Below are 24,636 nucleotides of genomic sequence, written 5' to 3'. Positions count from 1 at the left end.
AGATCTTTAGATCTGGTAAGGGGCTTACTTACTTGAGGTGGAGGAACTCCCTACAACACCACGCTCCTTAGAGAGACAGTTTTTTTCTTGCACGGTATACATCACTTGAAGAAAGGGTGTCTTTCTCCCTCTATCCATTAAGTTTCTGCACCCACAAGGACTTAAATTTTTTGATTATATGGACTCAATTGTTTTGATCACTGAACTCTTATTCACCATCATGCATGTGATTTATGTTTTTCAGTTATTGAATATTTTTTACTATTTTGCTCACGTTTAATTGTCACAAAATATTTTGCTTACGTTCAATCGACACTAAGGTGGTTGTATTCATCGTGATCACGTTCATTTATTAGCAGCGCAGCCTATTATTTCTACATTAGTTATAATGTCATAAGTTATAATGATCATTATTTGCTATACCAACATTTTTTTAAGATTGCCAATGAAAGCTGAAAATAAATGTCATAAAGCTGAAAATAATCATCATTATGGCATGCCTTAGTGAATTGAGCCTTATATCTAATTTACAAACATTTATGCTGTGAATTCTAATTTCTATGCTTCTGTAGTCACAAGCCATATAATTTTGCATTAACCAGAAATTGTGCTAACTGATGAAACGTTACCTTGGACACAATATCAGCTTCTTGTTGTATCCTTGGTCCCAGACGTTGTTTGGCAAGGGAAACTTTGGTCTTCATAGTGTTCCAGCGTGCCGGCATTGTCCTATAAAGTACTTCACATTCAGAGGGAAGAATCATCTCATGCTTTCCTAATAGGCTCACAGTCTTCTGTAAAATCGCAAACTGTACCTCCATTTCTGCTTGTTTGGATGATACCTATTATAATGCAGAAGCAGCAGAGTTTCTTTACAAACAAAAAAACAAAACAAAACAAAACAAAAAAACAGTAGGCAAAATTGCTATCCTAAGCAATAATTTAAACACCATCCTCATGGGAAACTCCATAATTCCCAAGTACAGATAATTACTCTGTCAACAGCAGTGTAGGAATAGAGCATCAGGAGTTACATCTATGACAAATGAATTGGTTGCATAACGAATCAAGGGCCCCATCAATTCTAAACCTTTCCACAAATATGTCATTCTATTGCGTACATTTGTAATAAATTGCTAAGCCAACTTATCTCTTATTGAAAAATGGTAAATGCTTCTGATTCTGACCATGTAATTAGCACAAAATGATAATGACTTAGTTCCAGTCAACTTATTATAAGCAGAAGGGAAGGAAGAAAGTAAAGGAAGGAGGTTAGTAAGAAAAAAACAGGGAGAGGAAAAAAGAAAATATTGTACATTTATACAATAAAATGAATTCTAAAATGATCCTTCTAAATGACCTCTGCATATATTTTCTGTAATGGAAATTGTGTGCAAAGTTGATGCTAACTACCACAGGGAAAGAAGGAAGAAAAAAGAAAGGAAGAAAGGTAGGCAGAAGTAGAGGGAGAGAGGGAGAAACAATAGAAAGCATGTACTTTAGAGTGCAAAAAAATAGAGCATAATATTAAGGCCAGCTTTATGGAGAAACTCCTTCAGAACAATTCAGTTGTAGACCTGAGTAAAACTGTGAGCATTCTACTCAATATGAATTGTCCATACAAACTTTTTAAATAATTTCAAAATATGTCTTCCACAAAGAAGCTCAAGCTACTGTATGTGCTGACTTTGGCAATGTTGTGCATTAAATTAGACATTATAAAAAGCTGTGTTTCATGATACAAAGAAGTAGCCTACTTTGGAAGATCAGGAGTGGACGTCATGCAATACTGTTCGATGAAGATGAAGCCTGAGTTTGTACTCTAGATATATATTTGCTAGCCACTCATGAGAACTGGCAGCTTATTCCTCTACAAGGATTCATCCTCTAATTAATGTGTGCTGTGGGCAAGACTTGATGTATGATTGGACTAAAGGCCAGCCAGTACTAATTGTAGTCACATCCAGTTATGTTAAGCAGATCACATTAACGCAAACAAAACAGGTCAACAGAAAAGAACTCTTTAACTCCTGCCAACAGGACTAATACCTCATTTGTTTAATTATAGCAAAAATAAACATGCCTCACTGAGCTGATTCGCTCCTGTTTTGTATCAACGCAACATTTAAGAAATAATAGTTTAACATAAGGAAAATTAGATAACAAGAGTTTTTATTTGAAATTCTAATGGAGGTGTTTTTTTTCTGGCATTAACTGTTTTTAATTAATTGTGTTTAAGATGGCAGTGTAGTGATCTATTTAATCCTGTGTTTAAGCTTATATCAAAATGCCTATCAATAATATTATATATAGAGGTATTTAAGTCTAATCTAAAGATTACTTGAATATAATGTATACATAATCTCATGTACATTGAGATCAGCTTCCCCAGCCCACAAAAATTAGTAAACAGATAAAAGAGATTGCTTCCCTCTTTGTGTGGAGCCCTAAGTGTTTAAGACCACTTCATCCATCCAACAAAGACACTAACTGCTGGGTCCTGACATTCTGAGCGCCATTGACATACGTTTTAACCAAAAAATAGTAGATAGCACTATACTACATTAACTGATAGTATTACTAAAATTGTTTTAATGCCTTATACATTGTAGAAGTCTAATCCAAGGTTTAATAAAAACTCCAAGAAAAAATGTACTGAACCATTGCCATTTTTACTTGAAAGCAATTGAAGAGCATGTTTAACAACACAGTATTGCGAAACAATATTTATTATATTTCTACTGTGGTAGGCATGTTTATTTAACTAGGGAAGCAAATGTTGCACAAAACAGAGCATAATTCTTAGATTACATATAACATAGTACTGACTTATGTCAGCCTTGCTGCTTAAAACATTCATACATTAAAGAACATGCTGAAGGGAGAGTCAAAATTAACATAATGCTTATAAATGTAAAGAACAAGTTTCTCTATCTTACCTCGTTAAAAAGGCGCATCATCTTCATGAATGATCCAGTATCTCTCTCCTCTCCTGTAATGCTTTCAATCTGGGGTTCTGTCCTTCTCAAGAAGGAATCTAAATTCTTTAATGTTGCAGATGTCTAAAAATGGAAATACTTAAAGTTGAACTCTAGGCAAATAATTAAAGACACCAATGTAATACATGAATATGTATTTTTATTGACCCATTTCTGAAATTTACACGGCCCTGCCAGAGTGTAGAACCAGACTTTTCTGTACCCATTTAAAGTGGTATTGAACAAATTTTTTTAAATGCTGACAGGCAAGGTTTTTATGACAAAAGAGACCCTAAATGCCTGTCAGCAGTAATGCGCAGCTAAGACCCCATTTGTGGCCCCTTTAAGGAAGACTGGTGAAAATGAAAGTGCTCAGGACCCATGGAATCAGTTCTGAGATTTACACAGTCCTGCCAGACAGTAGAACCAGACTTTTCTGTACTATAATAAAGCAGAACTGAACTCATTTTTTTTAAACGCTGAAAATCAGGGTTTTTATAACAGAAGAAGCCCTAAATGTCTTTCCTGGCCTGTCAGCCATAATGTAATCTGAGCCACACATGCACAGTGGGCACCCTTGCTCTGCCATGGTGATGTGACTCCTGTGTATATGAATTGCAGCCCGGCCATTCAAGCAGCCAAACACACAAAACTGGGAAAGAAGAACAGGTGAAGATGGCAACCAGTGGGATCTGTGACAGTGCAGCACTGGAGGGCACATTATGACAAGTAAATCTGCCATAATGTGCTATTTAATGTTGCATACTAGTGCATTATGGCATATACCACCTGCGGGGGTTATGGTTGAAAAAAATGCTTGAATAGAGTTTTTTACCATTTTAAACAAAACAGATAGGTCACCTCCCTGACCCCCTGCCTATGACTGGACAATAGACTGACAATGTCATCTTTATGCTTTTTTGTTTCCTGCTAATTTGTTCCTTGTTTGCACATGTCCATGCAGAACACCTCATTAACCCCAAGAGCTGCCTCTCCCTCTCCCAGTCTGAGAGTGCTGCTGTACAGTGGATTGAAAGAGGCTAATATCAAGTCAAATTCAAGTATTTACACTAGTTGCACTAGTCTGCTCAGAACACATCAATAATGAAAAACTGTAGCAGTTAGAAGCAAGAATAAATATACTACTGATATGAACTTTAACACATATAAAAAGCCACAAAGCAAAACAGGATCCATCATAGAAAGAATACAAGGTACATCTGCACTGGGAATCTCAGGTCTTCAGATTTAAAGGCAGACTCAGACCTTTAACTTGCGTTTTGCTGTATAAAATACACAGTATGAAGTGTGCTAAAGTGTAGTATTTCATAAGGATATATTGTCGTTTATTTACTAAAGGAAAATAAGCTGTTCACTTTGCAAAGTAATTTTCTCTTAACCGCTTGCTGACCGCCTCACGCAGATAAACTGTGGCAGAAGGGCTCTTACAGGCAGAATCATGTACCTGTACGTTCCCCTTTAAGAGGCGGCCAGCGGGCGCGCATGCACTGCCGGCAAGCTCCGTGAGTCGGGTCGCGGGTCCCGTGGACTCGATCACCGCAGGGATATTCGCGATCGCCTCACGGAGAGGAAGAACGGGGAGATGCTAAAGGAAACAAGCATCTCTCCGTTCTGCCTAGTGACAGTGTCACTGATCTCTGCTCCCTGTCATCAGAGCAGAGATCCTGCCCCTCACAATTAGAAGCACGCCCCTAGGACACACTTAACCCCTACACTGCCACCTAGTGGTTAACCCCTTCACTGCCAGTGTCATTTACACAGGAATCAGTGCATTTGCATAGCACTGATTGCTGTATAAATGACAATGGTCCCAAAAATGTGTCAAAAATGTCCGATGTGTCTGCCATAATGTCACAGTCACAATAAAAATCGCTGATCACCGCCATTTAAAAAAAAAAAATTATTAATAAAAATGCCATAAAACTATCCCCTATTTTGTAAATGCTATAACTTTTGCGCAAACCAATCAATAATCGCTTATTGCGATTTTTTTTTACCAAAAATATGTAGAAGAATACGTATCAGCCTAAACTGAGGAAAAAAATAGTTTTTTTATTTATTATTGGGGGATATTTATTATAGCAAAAGTAAAAAATAATGCATTTTTTTCAAGATTGTCGCTCTTTTTTTGTTTAAAGCGCAAAAAATAAAAAGCGCAGGGGTGATCAAATACCACCAAAAGAAAGCTCTATTTGTGGGAAAAAAAGGACGTCAAATTTGTTTGGGAGCCACGTCGCACGACCGTGCAATTGTCAGTTGAAGCGTCGCAGTACTGAATTGCAAAAAGTGCTCTGGTCAGGAAGGGGGTAAATTCTTCCGGGGCTGAAGTGGTTAAATTATGCATAACATCCAATAAGTTGCAAGCAAAAATGCATTTTTTTTTTTTCCTTGCACGTGATTGAGTATTCATTATGTAAGTGAAAATTTGTTAGCGAATGTTCATCACATTTACTGAGCCAATGGGGAAATTCCCTTGTAAACTGAAATTTTCCCTGCAAAGTGAACTGCCTTTTTGCCTTATAGTTGGGGGAGGGGGGAAGATTATAGGTAATGCACTAGCTATAGTGTTGTCACAGAAAACAACAAAACTGATGATGGATGTTAAAGATAAATCTCAAACCATTTGCACAACAGCATTTACAGAAAATAGCCAATGTCAGTCGGTAGTTCTCAGCCTCTCTAGTGTAGTTCTATTCTCTGTGATGGATGAGTTTGGAACTGGGGATGGATGAATTACATTGGTACAGACTGGATTCCTCTTTATGCATATGTGCGAAACACTGATTGCTATCAGGGCTGGACTGGGACAAAAATTTGGCCTTGGACTTCATCATGACTGGCCCACTTTAATTTTGAATGTCCCCTTACATCAGAGAGTCCCCATCAGAAGTCCCCTTCACATCAGAGTCCCCATCAAAAGCCCCTTCACATCAGAGAGTCCCCACCAGCAGTCCCCTTCACATCAGAGTGTCCCCATCAGAAGTCCCCTTCACATCAGAGAGTCCCCAGCATAAGTCCCCTTCACATCAGAGTCCCCACCAGCAGAAGTCCCCTTCACATCAGAGTCCCCATCAGAAGTCCCCTTCACATCAGAGTCCCCATCAGAAGTCCCCTTCACATCAGAGTCCCCATCAGAAGTCCCCTTCACATCAGAGAATCCCCATCAGAAGCTCCCTTACATCAGAGAGTCCCCATCAGAAGTCCCCTTCACATCAGAGAGTCCCCACCAGCAGAAGTCCCCTTCACATCAGGGTCCCCACCAGCAGAAGTCCCCTTCACATCAGGGTCCCCACCAGCAGAAGTCCCCTTCACATCAGTGTCCCCATCAGAAGTCCCTTCACATCAGAGTCCCCATCAGAAGTCCCCTTCACATCAGAGTCCCCATCAGAAGTCCCCTTCACATCAGAGTCCCCATTAGAAGTCCCCTTCACATCAAAGTCCCCACCAGCAGTCCCCTTCACATCAGAGTCCCCATCAGAAGTCCCCTTCACATCAGAGTCCCCATCAGAAGTCCCCTTCACATCAGAGTCCCCACCAGCAGTCCCCTTCACATCAGAGTCCCCACCAGCAGTCCCCTTCACATCAGAGTCCACACCAGCAGTCCCCTTCACATCAGAGTCCCCATCAGAAGTCCCCTTCAATCAGAGTCCCCACCAGCAGTCCCCTTCACATCAGAGAGTCCCCATCAGAAGTCCCCTTCACATCAGAGAGTCCTCATCAGAAGTCCCCTTCACATCAGAGAGTCCCCATCAGAAGTCCCCTTCACATCAGAGAGTCCCCATCAGAAGTCCCCTTCACATCAGAGAGTCCCCATCAGAAGTCCCCTTCACATCAGAGAGTCCCCATCAAAAGTCCCCTTCACATCAGAGTCCACATCAGAAGTCCCTTCCCATCAGAATCCCCATCAGAAGTCCCTTCACATCAGAGTCCCCATCAGAAGTCTCTTCACATCAGAGTCCCCACCAGAAGTCCCCTTCACATCAGAGAGTCCCCATCAGAAGTCCCCTTACATCAGAGAGTCCCCATCATAAGCCCCCTTACATCAGAGAGCCCTCCCTCTCCTCCCCCTCCCACGTGTACTCACCGTTTTGAAGGCAGCTTCTCGTTCCTCTCTCCAGTCATGTGATAACAAGTGCTAAGGGGAGAGAGGAAGGAAAGTCTGCCGGCTGTCCATCTCCCCCTGCAGGCTGGAGGGAGCATAACGCCTAATGCTCTCTCCAGCAAGTGACGGAAGCAGCTACTCCTGACAGGAGTGAAATCGCGATCACTGTAAGTGAGGAGCATTTTCAGGACCGCATCTGACTGGCCCACTGAGCCATCGGCCCACCGGGAAACTCCTGGTAGTCCCGATGGCCAGTCCATGTCTGATTGATATATAATTAGAAAAATCACTGCTCTCCCAGTCCAGTCTGTGTTGTTAACATGTGTGAGATGGCCTCAGCCTTACACCACTCCCAAAGTCACACCCTCTGACACTCCCTCTGGGACTGGATGGTGAAATTTCATGCTGCCACCTCAATCCTGAGCATCAGCGGGACAATACACATCTTCTTTCTTTGCTTAAAGCGGCATTACAAATGTAAACAAAACACTGATTGATGGTTACTATACTGAACTAGTGGAAAACCCCTGTATCCAAATATGTAATAAAAACCTGCATACATTATTTGTCCCTGTCTATTGGAAACACATGGCCTCATATTTAAATTGTAGGGCATCTAAACGTATGTCCCCTAGGGGTGAAGGGCTTACTCAGTGACGGCCCATCCATAGGGGATGCATGGGCTCCACCCCCCCAAAGCTTTTAAAAAAAACAAGAAAAAAAAAGGTAAGTTTAAGACTTTCCAGGCAGCAGACACATGGCGGTCTATGGGAAGCTGATTTGCCTGTGTTTAGGGCGTGTTCAGGGTGCAAGTGATGTGCCTGCAATCACCCCCACTCCACACTGATTTGTCTCTGGCTTCTGTGCTTTTTTTTTATTGTCCGGGACTGGAGGATGACTGGGCAGCGCTTTTTTGGCACTGTAGCCTCACTTCCAGTTTCCCAGCTGGCTCACTGTGTTGCGGAGAGTGACTGACTAGGACCTGGGACCCTGTAATGTGAGGCGAGGCGGGGAGCGGATCACTGATGCGGCGGATGGGCACGGAGCTGGCAGTGCTGAGTCTGAGCTCAGTGTAGCTAAGGTGAGTGCGGGGATCGGAGGTGACAGTAATGTGCATCGCTGAGTGTGTGTCTCTCTTTCTTCCCCCTGGGCTCCTCTGATAGGCTGCTTTCAAGGGAGTCTGTAAGTAACTCGCGCTGCCTGTGCATTGGGGCCGCATCACGGCTGGCTCAGAATCCTCTTTGCTCCACTTTCCTTCTACCGAGCTGCTCCGTATCCTCCAGCTTCCGCCCTGCTCACAGTGACTATGGAAAAGTTTGAGAGCTGTGAGTAGGAGAGCCAGAAATAGAGAGACAGAGGATGGCATTCTGTGCTGGAGGAACGAGAGAATGTAATGTAAAAATAAGGGGGGGAGGAGGCAAAGCAAGCAACTGGAGGAAGCAGCTGAACATTGTACACTGATAGACCTGCAATATCCTCTGTGATAACCCTGCCCCCCTTGCACCAACAGCCCTTCTCTACCTTCACACACAACTGAGAGTACAGGGAAAGCTGACAAGCTTTAGTGGATGTCTCCTGGTGCTGTGAGCTGAGCTGAGGAATTGGAGTCTCTCTCTCTCCATCTTACCATGATTTGTTAGGCTGAGCTGTATACTATGTCCTGTGAGGCTGTGCTGTATACTATATGTCTTGTGAGGCTTCACTGTATACTATATGTCCTGTGAGGCTAAGCTGTATACTATGTCCTGTATGGCTGAGCTGTATATTCTGTCCTGTGAGGCTGTGCTATATACTCTGTCCTGTGAGGCTCAGCTGTATATTCTGTCCTGTGAGGCTGAGCTGTATATTCTGTCCTGTGAGGCTGCGGTGTATACTATGTCCCGTGAGGCTGAGCTGTATACTATGTCCCGTGAGGCTGAGCTGTATACTATTTGTCCTGTGAGGCTGTGCTGTATACTATGTCCTGTGAGGCTGAGCTGTACACTATATGTCCTTTGAGGCTAAGCTGTATACTATATGCCCTGTGAGGCTGAGCTGTATACTATGTGATGTGAGGCTGAGCTGTATACTATGTCCTGTGAGGCTGAGCTGTATACTATGTCCTGTAAGGCTGAGCTGTATATTCTGTTCTGTGAGGCTGAGCTGTATACTATGTCCTGTGAGGCTGTGCTGTATACTATGTCCTGTGAGGCTGAGCTGTATCCTACGTCCTGTGAGGCTGAGCTGTATACTATGTCCTGTGAGGCTCAGCTGTATATTCTGTCCTGTGAGGCTGCAGTGTATACTACGTTCTGTGAGGCTGAGCTGTATATTCTGTCCTGTGAGGCTGCGGTGTATACTATGTCCCATGAGGCTGTGCTGTATACTATGTCCCGTGAGGCTGAGCTGTATACTATTTGTCCTGTGAGGCTGCGCTGTATACTATGTCCTGTGAGGCTGAGCTGTACACTATATGTCCTTTGAGGCTGAGCTGTATACTATGTCATGTGAGGCTAAGCTGTATACTATATGTCCTGTGAGGCTGAGCTGTATATTATGTCATGTGAGGCTGAGCTGTATACTATGTCCTGTGAGGCTGAGCTGTATACTATGTCCTGTAAGGCTGAGCTGTATATTCTGTTCTGTGAGGCTGAGCTGTATACTACGTCCTGTGAGGCTGTGCTGTATACTATGTCCTGTGAGGCTGAGCTGTATCCTATGTCCTGTGAGGCTGAGCTGTATACTATGTCCTGTGAGGCTCAGCTGTATATTCTGTCCTGTGAGGCTGCAGTGTATACTACGTTCTGTGAGGCTGAGCTGTATATTCTGTCCTGTGAGGCTGCGGTGTATACTATGTTCTGTGGGGCTGAGCTGTATACTATGTCTTGTGAGGCTGAGCTGTATACTATATGTCTTGTGAGGCTGCACTGTATACTATATGTCCTGTGAGGCTAAGCTGTATACTATGTCCTGTATGTCTGAGCTGTATATTCTGTCCTGTGAGGCTGTGCTGTATACTCTGTCCTGTGAGGCTGAGCTGTATATTCTGTCCTGTGAGGCTGAGCTGTATATTCTGTCCTGTGAGGCTGTGGTGTATACTATGTCCCGTGAGGCTGAGCTGTATATTCTGTCCTGTGAGGCTGTGGTGTATACTATGTCCTGTGAGACTGAGCTGTATACTATGTCCTGTGAGGCTGTGCTGTATACTATATGTCTTGTGAGGCTGCACTGTATACTATATGTCTTGTGAGGCTGCACTGTATAATATATGTCCTGTGAGGCTAAGCTGTATACTATGTCCTGTATGGCTGAGCTGTATATTCTGTCCTGTGAGGCTGTGCTGTATACTCTGTCCTGTGAGGCTGAGCTGTATATTCTGTACTGTGAGGCTGAGCTGTATTATCTGTCCTGTGAGGCTGTGGTGTATACTATGTCCTGTGAGGCTGAGCTGTATACTATGTCCTGTGAGGCTGAGCTGTATACTATATGTCTTGTGAGGCTGCACTGTATACTATATGTTCTGTGAGGCTAAGCTGTATATTATGTCCTGTATGGCTGAGCTGTATATTCTGTCTTGTGAGGCTGCGGTGTATACTATGTCCTGTGAGGCTGAGCTGTATACTATGTCCTGTGAGGCTGAGCTGTATACTATATGTCCTGTTAGGCTGCGCTGTATACTATGTCCTGTGAGGCTGAGCTGTATACTATATGTCCTGTGAGGCTGAGCTGTATACTATGTCCTGTGAGGCTGAGCTGTATACTTTGTCCTGTGAGGCTGTGCTGTATACTATGTTCTGTGAGGCTCAGCTGTATACTATGTCCTGTGAGGCTGAGCTGTATATTCTGTCCTGTGAAGCTGCGGTGTATACTATGTCCTGTGAGGCTGAGCTGTATACTCTGTCCTGTGAGGCTGCACTGTATAGTATGTCCTGTAAGGCTGAGCTGTATACTATGTCCTGTGAGGCTGAGCTGTATACTCAGTCCTGTGAGGCTGTGCTGAATACTCCGGACACTATGGGTGGAATACAGGGGACAGAGTGGGTGGATTCTATAAGGGGTGTGGCTTATTAGAAGTGGGAGGGGTCAAAAAGGAAGGGCGGGGTCTGGCCCCCCCATCCTAAAACTTCATCAGCCGCCACTGGTCGTACTGTGGAACACATCAAGGAGATTTCAGATATTTTTATACTGCAACTCTTCTGGATTTTGAAATACAGGTACTCATCACTTAACGACCAGGTTCCGTTCCAGCGACCAGGTCGTTAAATGAATTGGTCGTTAAACTAGGAATCACAAGGAATTAATATTTTAAGCATTCTTAACTACTGTACTGTAATGTATTGTGATGAAAAATAGGATTTTTAAAACAGCTTAGCTGTAAAATCCTTTTCTTTGAAGTACATCAGGGCATGCAGTGCCATAGTAGTTACTATGTGGGTTTTTAGGCCACCTTCAGGTGATGGACACTGGCACGCCCTAAGACAAAAAGTGCACTCCCTATATAATCCTTCCCACTACTGGGAGTACCTCAGTTTTGTAGCAAAGCAATACACGTGTATACCAAGAAGGGAGGGACCTCTGTGTCCCCTGATGTACTTCAAAGAAAAGGATTTTACAGGTAAGCTGTTTTAAAAATCCTATTTTCTTTTCATACATTAGGGGACACAGAGCCATAGTAGTTACTATGTGGGATGTCCCATAGCAATGCCAACTGAAGGGAGGGAGACACAACAAAAGTAGGGCGCCAAGAGACTAAAGGACTTATACTGCAGCCTGCAGTACACTGCTCCCAAAGGCGATATCCTCATGACCTTTTACATCTACTTGATAGAATCTGGTAAATGTATGGATTGAAGACCGAGTTGTGGCCTTGCAGAGCTGAGTCATGGAGGCTTGGTGATGCACTGCCCAAGAAGCACTAACAGCCCTGGTGGAGTGTGCTTTAATATGAAAAGGAGGAATTTTCCCCTTTAAACCATAAGCTTGAACCATAACTTGACAAATCCATTTAGAAATGGTATGTTTCAATGCCGCTTGTCCTCTTTTAGGACCGTCTGGCAACACAAACAAAACATCTGTTTTACGAATCTGAGCAGTCGCTTGAGAATGTAGGGACTTTTCTTCCACAGAACGAGGTTCTGGAAAAAATTAAGGCAGAACAATATCCTGGTTTAAATGAAAACCTGACACTACCTTCAGTAGAAAATTAGGATGAGGCCGCAATACAACCCTATCCTTATGAATAATCAAATATGGCTCTTTACAGGAAAGAGCAGCCAACTCTGATACTCTTCTTGCAGAAGATATGGCAACCAAGAAAACTATTTTCCTCATCAAGAGGATCAAGGGAATATCTTGAATTGGTTCAAAAGGCTGTTGGTTGTTGAAAAACACTGTAAGGCCGACACCTGGCCCATGATAGTGCTCAAGGCCAGCTTAATTTCTAATCCCACCTGTAGGAACTCAAGGATCCTACCTTTGATATATTTCCTGGGGTGCCAAACCCTGGATTTACACCAGGAGACATATGCCTTCCAGAGTCTTTAATATATGATTTTGGAGGCCGGCTTCCTAGCATTAACCAAGGTAGAAACTACTGAAGCTGGCAGCCCACGGTCCTTTAGAATGTGGGTTTCAATAGCCAAACCATTAAATTTAGCGTTTAGGTAGGATAGAACACCGGACCCTCCGAGAGAAGGTCTGGCCACAGGGGCAGGGTCCAAGGGTCCCCTACTGCCATCCTTATGATCTTGGCAAACCAAGATCTCCTTGGCCACGCTGGGGCCACCAGAATCCCCTCATTTCCCTCTTGCTTGATCCCACATAGGAGACGCAGAAGCAGCAGAACAGGAGGGAATGCATAGATCAGTGAAAATGGATCCCATGGAAAGACCAAGGCATATGTTCCGTATGCCATCGGATCCCTTGTCCTTGACACAAAGTTGTCAATCTTGTTGTTGAACCTGGACGCAAACAGATCCACGTCCAGAACTCCCCATTTTTGGCATATTGACAGAAAGATGTCGGGGTGAAGAATATGATTCACCTCTCTCTGGGCCGCACGACTTCTCGTGCCCCCTTGGTGATTGATCAACACCTAGACACAGGCGAAAAAACTGAGGTACTCCTAGTAGTGGGAGGGGTTATATAGGGAGTGCACTTTTTGTCTTAGGGTGTGCCAGTGTCCATCACCTGAAGGTGGCATATAACCCACATAGTAACTACTATGGCTCTGTGTCTCCTGATGTATGAGAAGAAAGTTCTAAACGCTAAACTCCAGCTTAATAACATTGTTTTAATTTGCATAAGTGCAGAACAAAAATGAAAATTCTGTACTGTACTGTACAATACAATAATGTATATACGTGACATTAGAGTGGGGAGAGCTGGTCATAAGTCCGAGGAGTCATTAAATGAGGAGTATTTTTATGTTCTTAAAGATGAGTTTCACCCCTCCCCCACAAAAATAAATGAAAAGTCAGCAGCTACAAATACTGTGGCTTTTAGGGTACTTACCTGTCCAGGCATCCAGCGGTGTCCTCACCCGGGCCGATTCTGGAATCGGCTCTCGGATGCTGCTGCCGTCATCTTGGCTGATTGGGCTTTTTGAGGGGGGGGGGCCGAAATTCCAGCTTACTTTGGTGTGGCGAACTGAGCCGGAAGTGGGTACCTGTCAAAACCAGGTGCCAAATGTGGCAGTGGGGGGGAGGCAGATAACTGGAGCTTCCCCTTTTGAGTGGAACTCCGCTCTAAAGCATTTTTACAGAAACATTTGCATTTGATTTAACATATATGATATTGGGTGCAAATATGATGTATAAATATATAACTTTTACTTTCAAATTATAACTTTTTAATTTTAGTTATGTATTGAATATATAGGGAATCTTAATATCTATATATTTTTGTATCTTTGTATGCATTTAAGGGGACATAAAAAGTTCCCAAATAGGGCAAAACTGTTTTTGAGGTTTATAGTGCTGCTCAATAGTTCTTTACAAAGCACATACAAAATTTTGTGTATACAGCTACAGTTGTGCTCATAAGTTTACATACCCTGGCAGAATTTATGATTTCTTGGCCATTTTTCAGAGAATATGAATGATAACACAAAAACTTTTCTTTCACTCATGGTTAGTGTTTGGCTGAAGCCATGTATTATCAATCAACTGTGTTTACTCTTTTTAAATCATAATCACAAGAGAAACTACCCAAATGACCCTTATCAAAAGTTTACATACCCTAGTGATATTGGCCTGATAACATGCACACAAGTTGACACAAAGGGGTTTGAATGGCTAATAAAGGTAACCATCCTCACCTGTGATCTGTTTGTTTGTAATAAGTGTGTGTGTATAAAAGGTCAATGAGTTTCTGGAATCCTGACAGACCCTTGCATCTTTCATCCAGTGCTGCACTGACGTTTCTAGATTCTGAGTCATGGGGAAAGCAAAAGACTTGTCAAAGGATCTGAGGGAAAAAAGTAGTTGAACTGTATAAAACAGGAAAGGGATATAAAAAGATATCCAAGGAATTGAGAATGCCAATCAGCAGTGTTCAAACTCTAATCAAGAAGTGGAAAATGAGGGGTTCTGTTGAAACCAAACCACGGTCAGGTAGACCAACTGAAATTTCAGCCACAACTGCCAGGTAAATTGTTCGGGATGCAAAGAAAAACCCACAAATAACTTCAGGTGAAATACAGAACTCTCTGAAAACATGTGGTGTGGCTGTTTTAAGATGAACAATAAGGAGGCACTTGAAGAAAGATAAGCTGCGTGGTCGAGTCACCAGAAGCAAGCCATTACTATGCAAATGCCACAAAGTATCCCGCTTACAATACGCCAAACAGCACACAGACAATCTTCAAACCTTCTGGCACAAAGTCATTTGGAGTGAAAAGACCAAAATTGAGCTTTTTGGCCACAACCATAAATACTACATTTGGAGAGGAATCAACAAAGCCTATGATGAAAGGTACACCATTCCTACTGTGAAACAGGGAGGTGGATTGCTGATGTTTTGGGGATGTGTGAGCTACAAAGGCACAGGAAATTTGTTCAAAATTGATGGCAAGATGAATGCACTATGTTGTCAAAAAGTACTGGAGGAACATTTGCATTCATCAGCCAGGAAGCTGCGCATGGGACGTACCTGGACATTGCAACATGACAATGATCCAAAACACAAGGCCAAGTCGACCTGTCATTGGCTACAGCAGAATAAAGTGAAGGTTCTGGAGTGGCCATCTCAGTCTCCTGACCTCAATATCATTGAGCCACTCTGGTGAGATCTCAAACATGCAGTTCATGCAAGACAGCCCAATAATTCACAGGAACAGGAGGCTTTTTGCCAAGAGGAATGGGCAGCTTTACCATCTAAGAAGATAAAGAGCCTCATCCACAAAAGACTTAAAGCTGTCATTGAGGTTAAAGGGGGCAATATACGGTATTAAGTACTGGGGTATGTAAACTTTTGATCAGGGTCATTTAGGTAGTTTGTGTTGTCATTATGATTTAAAAAGAGTAAACACAGTTGATTGATAATACACCAAACACTAACCATGAGTGAAAGAAAAGTTTTTGTGTTATCATTCATATTCTCTGAAAAATGGCCAAGGATTCATAAATTCTGCCAGGGTATGTAAACTTATGAGCACAGCTGTATATAGTCATTACTAAGCTTACTACTGTCACGATCATGAAAATATATGCATAAAATATAAATAGTGAGACAAAAGAAAAAACTGATCCAAACATAGGAAGTGCATCCCTTTACAACCAATCGGGTAACCAATTGCATTCTGTAAATTGTACCAGTACATCATCCATGGTGATACTAAACCACCTACATTACAGTCCAGGCAAACATTTATCTAAACCTTGTGATTTCTATATTATAAACTTCAAGTTACCTGATCTATGAGGTATTTTGTAAAGGTCCACATCCACTTTAGGGCATAGGCAGAAAGAACCCGTTTAACAGGTCTGAAGTCTACTTGAATCCATCTGCATTGTTGATGATCTGGAAGTCCCTGGATGCTGTCCCTGACAGCCTGTTATGAAGGAAAATGTTAGGAAAAGCTAAAAAAGTACAATGAGTACAAATAGTGTTTCTACAACTCAAAGTGAGAGCCTCAGATTTCTTTAATACAAAGTAACAGAGATGCAATGTCAAACCAAATATGTTTGTACTATAAATCACATACAGTGGGGACGGAAAGTATTCAAACCCCCTTAAATTTTTCACTCTTTGTTATATTGCAGCCATTTACTAAAAGCATTTAAGTTCATTTTTTTCCTCATTAATGTACACACAGCACCCCATATTGACAGAAAAACACAGAATTGTTGACATTTTTGCAAATTTATTAAAAAAGAAAAACTGAAATATCACATGGTCCTAAGTATTCAGACCCTTTGCTGTGACACTCATATATTTAACTCAGGTGCTGTCCATTTCTTCTGATCATCCTTGAGATGGTTCTACACCTTCATTTGAGTCCAGCTGTGTTTGATTATACTGATTGGACTTGATTAGGAAAGTCACACACCTGTCTATATAAGACCTTACAGTTCACAGTGCATGTCAGAGCAAATGAGAATCATGAGGTCAAAGGAACTACCTGAAGAGCTCAGAGACAGAATTGTGGCAAGGCACAGATCTGGCCAAGGTCACAAAAAAATTTCTGTTGCACTTAAGGTTCCTAAGAGCACAGTGACCTCCATAATGCTTAAATGGAAGACGTTTGGGACAACCAGAACCCTTCCTAGAGCTGGCCGTCCGGCCAAACTGAGCTTCGGGGGAGAAGAGCCTTGGTGAGAGAGGTAAAGAAGAACCCAAAGAACACTGTGGCTGAGCTCCGGAGATGCAGTCAGGAGATGGGAGAAAGTTGTAGAAAGTCAACCATCACTGCAGCCCTCCACCAGTCGGGGCTTAATGGCAGAGTGGCCCGACGGAAGCCTCTCCTCAGTGCAAGACACATGAAAGCCCATATGGAGTTTGCTAAAAAAACACCTGAAGGAGTCCAAAATGGTGAGAAATAAGATTCTTTGATCTGATGAGACTGAGATAGAGCTTTTTGGCCTTAATTCTAAGCGGTATGTGTGGAGAAAACCAGGCACTGCTCATCAACTGTCCAATACAGTCCCAACAGTGAAGCATGGTGGTGGCGGCATCATGCTGTGGGGGTGTTTTTCAGCTGCAGGGACAGGACGACTGGTTGCAATCGAGGGAAAGATGAATGCGGCCAAGTACAGGGATATCCTGGATGAAAACATTCTCCAGAGCGCTCAGGACCTCAGACTGGGCCGAAGGTTTACCTTCAAACAAGACAATGACCCTAAGCACACAGCTAAAATAACGAAGGTGTGGCTTCACAACAACTCCGTGACTGTTCTTGAATGGCCCAGCCAGAGCCCTGACTTAAACCCAATTGAGCATCTCTGGAGAGACCTAAAAACGGCTGTCCACCAACGTTTACCATCCAACCTGACAGAACTGGAGAGGATCTGCAAGGAGGAATGGCAGAGGATCCCCAAATCCAGGTGTGAAAAACTTGTTGCATCTTTCCCAAAGAGACTCGTGGCTGTTTTAGATCAAAAGGGTGCTTCTACTAAATACTGAGCAAAGGGTCTGAATACTTAGGACCATGTGATATTTCAGTTTTTCTTTTTTAATAAATCTGCAAAAAGTCAACAATTCAGTGTTTTTCTGTCAATATGGGGTGCTGTGTGTACATTAATGAGGGGAAAAAATGAACTTAAATGATTTTAACAAATGGCTGCAATATAACAAAGAGTGAAAAATGTAAGGGGGTCTGAATACTTTCTGTCCCCACTGTATATAACAAGATCTTACAATCAGTTTGAAGTGCACATTAATTTCACACTAACCTTGGATGCTGAGATTTCAGAGTCAAAGTCTTCCAGGAGTGGGCCTTGCATCATGTGTACACTGGAATCCCTGGGCAAAATGAATGCCCTTTCTGCTACAATCAATTGGTTGCTTTGTGGCTTCACTGAAATATCACTAAACAAGATGGAATATAAGAGATCCACAAAGTGTTTCGACGTCCACTCAAATTGCAGACATAATTAATTACATCTAGTAAATGATCTGCCACCCAGTACAAAAAGATTGGTAATGTTAGCAAACAAAACTAACAAGTAAAACATATAATAAAAACTACCTGTTATAACATATTATTTTTTTTTTTGTTTACAAACTATTTTTAATTGGTACAAAATGTGGTACAAAAAGCTTTGTCATATGCCAAAAAAAGTATAATACAGGTAGTTTACAAGAAAGGAGTTTATAAGAAAGATCAAAATATATTCTTTAATTGTTAATAGATATATTTTGTTTTAGTAATTATTATAATGGTACTTTGATCTTCTTTTGCAATGGAAGGCAGAATTTACAATTTAAATAAATCTGTGCAGAAATCTTTAGCAAGTGCGACTCATATATTCATAGAGTCTTACTGAACACACACCCATATGTGTAGGCTTGACAGATGGGGTTCTTACCTGTGTAGTTAAGCTGCTATTAGGCCTGGTTCACACTAGTACGATTTCAGATACAACTTGAGTCGCACAGAATTACATGACTAGGGAAATCACATTGTTTTCAATAGTACCCATTCACATCAATGCAACTCAGTGCAGAGCGATTTTGGAAAAGGTTCCTGTGCTACTTTGGTGCAATCTACAGTGGGATTTGGCCCCACAGAATATGCAAACCATATCCAAAATGTAATCAAAGTAGCACATAAATGAGAGATATGCAATTAGCGGACCTCCAGCTGTTGCAGAACTACAAGTCCCATGGGGCATAGCAAGACTCTGACAGCCACAAGCAAGACACCCAGAGGCAGAGGCATGATGGGACTTGTAGTTTTGCAACAGCTGGAGGTCCACTAATTGCATATCCCTGACATACATAATTGCAATATTGGGTCAAAATCTTAGTAGTGTGAACTGAGGCGTAGTTAAATAGTCTGTGCTTAGAGCCTGGTAAAATAACATGGTATCTAGCTGAAGCACTCTGCACCTGATTACAGTGGAACTATTTTTGTTTCTGAAACAAACTTTAAGATGAAAAAAATGCCTTTCCAATTCAAAGTGAACCTTTGCCCATGTCTTCTTACATGTAAGCTCTGAATCACTAAATAGAACTAAGGACTGTCCCCACTGCTATGTGACAGTACTGGGCCAATGACCTAGTCACATTGAGTGAGCTACATCTTACTTCATTCCCAGAAGTATAGTGTTATCATATCTATGTTAACATTTACTGTATTTTAAAGTGAATGTAAATGTAATTAAAAAAAAAAAAAGGTTCATACTTACCTGCTCTGTGCAGTGGAATTACACAGATCGGCCCCTTCTCGGGTTCCCCGCTGGCACTTCTGACTTCTCCTCTCTGATGAGTGGCTCCATAGGTAGCGGCTTCCTAAGGGAACACTCGTGTGGGCCGCCCCCGAGCCTCCTTGTCTGCCCTGGCCCCGCCACCTGTTCCCTTGCCACTGGCTTTTATTGACAGCCATTGGCTCCCACTGCTTGAGCAAAGCCTGTTAAACCAGGAAATGAGGGGAGAGAGTTGCTGCAGATGGGTACAGCACTGGATCGAATGAGCTCTCAGGTAAGTGTAGGGGGGGGAGAGGGGGATACTAGTACCTAAACATTTTTACCTTAATGCAAGAAATGCATTAAGGCAGGGCCGTCTTACTGAGCGGGCCCAGGGGCCCCAGGTTCACAGGGGCCCCCATCAGAGCCAGACAAATAGAAGTAGCAGTGGGGCAAGGGAGTCGGGCTTAGCGGGCACAGGCAGTCCAGTGGGCAGGGGGGTACAGAGCCCATACACTAGTAAGGGGCCCGAGGCCCCGAACATCTAGAAGGGCCCGGCTGTCTGGCAGGGATCGAAGAAGGCAGAGGTGGGTGCAGGAGAGCTCCGTGGCTGCGCTGCCTTTCGGAATGTGAGTGCCATCTTTGCTGCCACCTCTGGTAAATTCCTGCATATGCACCCTTCGTGTTTGCTGCACATGAGCTGGGACAAGGAACACCACCTAACAAGTAAGGGCTGTTTTACAAGTAAGGGGGGGTTTGTGTGTCTATGTCTGTGTACATGTGTGTGTGTGCCTGCGTGCCTGTGCACATGTGTGTGTGCTTGTGTGTGTGTATCTGTGTACATGTGTGTGTGCCTGTGTACATGTGTGTGTGTGTGCCTGTGTGTGTATGCCTGTGTACATGTGTGTGTGTGTGCCTGTGTTTGTGTGCCTGTGTACATGTGTGTGTGTGTGTCTGTGTACATGTGTATGTGTGTCTGTGTACATGTGTGTGTGTGCCTGTGTACATGTGTGTGTGTGCCTGTGTACGTGTGTGTGTGCCTGTGTACATGGGTGTGTGTGTCTGTGTACATGTGTGTGTGTGCCTGTGTACATGGGTGTGTGTCTGTGTACAAGTGTGTGTGTCATATATACACATGTGAGGGAGGATGAGAGCGTACAGGTGTGAGGGGGGCTGCGAACATACAAGTGTGAAAGGGGGCTGATGATGAGACTGTACAGGCGTTGGGGGGGCTGAGAGCGTACATGGGTGAAGGGGGACTGCGAGCGTACAGGTGTGAGGGGGGCTGAGAGCATACAGGTGTGAAGGGGGGCTGCGAGCGTACAGGTGTGAGGGGGGCTGAGAGCGTACAAGTGTGAGGGGAGTTGCGAGCGTACAGGTGTGAGGGGGGCTGCGAGCGTACAGGTGTGAGGGGGGGCTGAGAGCGTACAGGGATGAGGGGGGCTGAGAGTGTACAGGTGTGAAGGGGGGCTGCGAGCGTACAGGTGTGAGGGGGGCTGAGAGCGTACAGGTGTGAGGGGGGCTGAGAGAGTATAGGTGTGAAGGAAGGCTGCAAGCGTACAGGTGTGAGGGGGGCTGAGAGCGTACAGGTGTGAGGGGGCTGAGAGGGTGCAGGTATGAGGGGGCTGAGAGCAGGGAGCTGTGACTGACAGTCACTAGCTCTCTGTTCACGGAGCTGTGAGAACCGAGCAATCTGCAGTGTTTGAACTCTTGGTTCTCAGTGTGAGAGGCTGTGGGGGATGGATGCAGCATCGGACCGATGCTGCTTTCCCCTAGCTGAGTATGAACAGCAAAAAAAAGAGAATCCCATACTACGTCGAATTACTAGGCTCATAGCTCAAATGTAAAGATGTAAAGAGGATAATTTACTACTTCTTTCTGCCCCCGCTTGTCTCCTCAAGAGTAGGGATGAGCTTTGTGTTCGAGTCGAACCCAAGTTCGACTCGAACATCGGCTGTTCGATCGTTCGCCGAATTGCGAACGATATGGGCCGTTCGCACCAAATTCGTGTGGCGCGTCACGGCCCATAATCCACTGCGGCATCGCAGTGCATTGCTGGCTGATGATTGGCCAAGCATGCACTATGACCCGCATGCTTGGCCAAGCACAGCGCCGTCAGTAGAGAGAGCTGTGATTGGCCAAAGCCAGGGTGGCTTTGGCCAATTATGGCTCAGGGGGTTTAGAACACGCCCCACACTATATAAGGCCACCTGCACGGCGGCCCTGTGTAGTGTGTTCCGGCGTGCTTAGAGAGAGAGAGACAGTGTCATTTCATTTGAGTTAGCTAGATTAGGCAGGACAGTCAGTGAGTTAGCTGCACTTACAGTGTATTGTGTATATATATATGCATCCCAGGTGTTGTATATATATATATATATATATATATATATATATATATATATATACACTGTATTCAGTTTAGCTAGATCCGTTCCTGTTATCTTCCTACTGACAGGCAGGCTTGTCTTGTTACAGTATTTACAGCTACCTGAAGAAAATTGCTGGTGTTCTTTTGATCCTATTAGTACCACAGTCAGGCAGCTAGACTATTTACAGTTAGTGTAGTGCGTCCTCCTCACAGTGTTCAGCTAAAACTACAAGTTAGTTTTTTGCGAGCTCTGCACAGTGTTCACCTAAAGCTACCTATAGAAGGTTGGCGGTGCGTCCTCCTCACAGTGTTCAGCTAAATAAGTTACAAGTTATTTTTTTGCGAGCTCTGCACAGTGTTCAGCTAAAGCTACAAGTTAGTGTAGTGCGTCCTCTGAACAGTGTTCAGCTAAAACTACAAGTTAGTGTAGTGCGACCTCTGCACAGTGTTCAGCTAAAGCTACAAGTTAGTATAGTGTGACCTCTGCACAGTGTTCAGCTAAAGCTACAAGTTAGTGTAGTGCGTCCTCTGAACAGTGTTCAGCTAAAACTACAAGTTAGTGTAGTGCAACCTCTGCACAGTGTTCAGCTAAAGCTACAAGTTAGTGTAGTGCGTCCTCCCCTCAGTGTTCAGCTAAAACTACAAGTTAGTATAGTGCAACCTCTGCACAGTGTTCAGCTAAAGCTACAAGTTAGTGTAGTGTGTCCTCCTCACAGTGTTCAGCTAAAGCTACAAGTTAGTGTAGTGCGTCCTCCTCACAGTGTTCAGCTAAAACTACAAGTTAGTGTAGTGCGACCTCTGTGCAGTGTTCAGCTAAAGCTACAAGTTAGTGTAGTGTGTCCTCCTCACAGTGTTCAGCTAAAGCTACAAGTTAGTTTTTTGCGAGCTCTGCACAGTGTTCACCTAAAGCTACCTGTAGAAGGTTGGTGGTGTTTTCCTGATCCTATCACTACCGCAGGCAGCTAAATAAGCTACAAGTTCGTTTTTTGTGAGCTCTGCACAGTGTTCAGCTAAAACTACAAGTTAGTGTAGTGTGACCTCTGCACAGTGTTCAGCTAAAGCTACAAGTTAGTGTAGTGCGTCCTCTGAACAGTGTTCAGCTAAAACTACAAGTTAGTGTAGTGCATCCTCTGAACAGTGTTCAGCTAAAACTACAAGTTAGTGTAGTGCAACCTCTGCACAGTGTTCAGCTAAAGCTACAAGTTAGTGTAGTGTGACCTCTGCACAGTGTTCAGCTAAAGCTACAAGTTAGTGTAGTGCGTCCTCTGAACAGTGTTCAGCTAAAACTACAAGTTAGTGTAGTGCAACCTCTGCACAGTGTTCAGCTAAAGCTACAAGTTAGTGTAGTGCGTCCTCCCCTCAGTGTTCAGCTAAAACTACAAGTTAGTATAGTGCAACCTCTGCACAGTGTTCAGCTAAAGCTACAAGTTAGTGTAGTGTGTCCTCCTCTCAGTGTTCAGCTAAAGCTACAAGTTAGTTTTTTGCGAGCTCTGCACAGTGTTCACCTAAAGCTACCTGTGGAAGGTTGGTGGTGTTTTCCTGATCCTATCACTACCGCAGGCAGCTAAATAAGCTACAAGTTATTTTTTTGTGAGCTCTGCACAGTATTCACCTAAAGCTACCTGTAGAAGGTTGGTGGTGTTTTCCTGATCCTATCACTACCGCAGGCAGCTAAATAAGCTACAAGTTCGTTTTTTGTGAGCTCTGCACAGTGTTCAGCTAAAACTACAAGTTATTTTTTGCGAGCTCTGCACAGTGTTCACCTAAAGCTACCTGTAGAAGGTTGGTGGTGTTTTCCTGATCCTATCACTACCTCAGGAAGCTAAATAAGCTACAAGTTATTTTTTGGCGAGCTCTGCACAGTGTTCACCTAAAGCTACCTGTATTGGTGGTGTTTTCCTGATCCTATCACTACCGCAGGCAGCTAAATACGCTACAAGTTATTTTTTTGCGAGCTCTGCACAGTGTTCACCTAAAGCTACCTGTAGAAGGTTGGTGGTATTTTCCTGATCCTATCACTACCGCAGGCAGCTAAATAAGCTACAAGTTAGTTTTTTGCGAGCTCTGCACAGTGTTCAGCTAAAACTACAAGTTAGTGTAGTGCGAGCTCTGCACAGTGTTCAGCTAAAGCTACCTGTAGAAGGTTGGTGGTGTTTTCCTGTTCCTATCACTACCGCAGGCAGCTAAATAAGCTACAAGTTAGTTTTTTGCGAGCTCTGCACAGTGTTCACCTAAAGCTACCTGTAGAAGGTTGGTTGCGTTTTCCTGATCCTATCACTACCGCAGGCAGCTAAATAAGCTACAAGTTATTTTTTTGCAAGCTCTGCACAGTGTTCACCTAAAGCTACCTGTAGAAGGTTGGTGGTGTTCTCATACTACATGCAGGCAGTTGATTTTGCTAGCTACAGTATCAGTATATATATATATATATATATATATATATATATATATATATATATATCCCAGCTTAGTGCAGCTACAGGCCTTTAGTATGTCTGGAAGGCCAACAAGGAGAGGCAGACAGTCATCACAAGCCAATAAAAGAGGGCAAGCAGGCTCTCTGTCTAAAGACAACAGTGCTGGTCGTGGAGACGGTGCATCCTCATCAGCACGTGGCCGTGGGACATGCTTGGCCTTTTTTTTGGCAGCTAGCCGTGTTGAGCCGCAACATGCGGAAGACTTGGTCGAGTGGATGACCAAGCCGTCCTCATCCTCCTCATCCTCTCTCACCCATGCTCAGGGTACTTTGTCTGGCAAAGCAGGTGCCAACACAGCCTCTTCCCTCGGCTCAATGGCATCACTGACTCCTTCCCTAGCCCCACCATGTCCTCCTGAGGAGTC

At 43.5% G+C, this 24,636-nt stretch overlaps 1 protein-coding gene across 1 annotated transcript in view; it reads right to left on the bottom strand.

The window, feature by feature from the left end:
• Positions 1–24,636, bottom strand: part of LOC141128042 (uncharacterized) — a 728,240-nt gene that overhangs the window by 618,095 nt on the left and 85,509 nt on the right. The window contains 4 exon segments of the mRNA XM_073615085.1: positions 630–842; positions 2,940–3,062; positions 15,992–16,132; positions 17,973–18,108. Coding sequence (XP_073471186.1) covers positions 630–842; positions 2,940–3,062; positions 15,992–16,132; positions 17,973–18,108 — 613 coding nt within the window.

The sequence above is a fragment of the Aquarana catesbeiana genome, linkage group LG02 (assembly GCF_042186555.1).
Source record: "Aquarana catesbeiana isolate 2022-GZ linkage group LG02, ASM4218655v1, whole genome shotgun sequence".
Classification (NCBI taxonomy): domain Eukaryota; kingdom Metazoa; phylum Chordata; class Amphibia; order Anura; family Ranidae; genus Aquarana; species Aquarana catesbeiana.
Note: the sequence above shows the minus strand (reverse complement) of the source record. Positions and strands in the feature narration are given on the sequence as shown.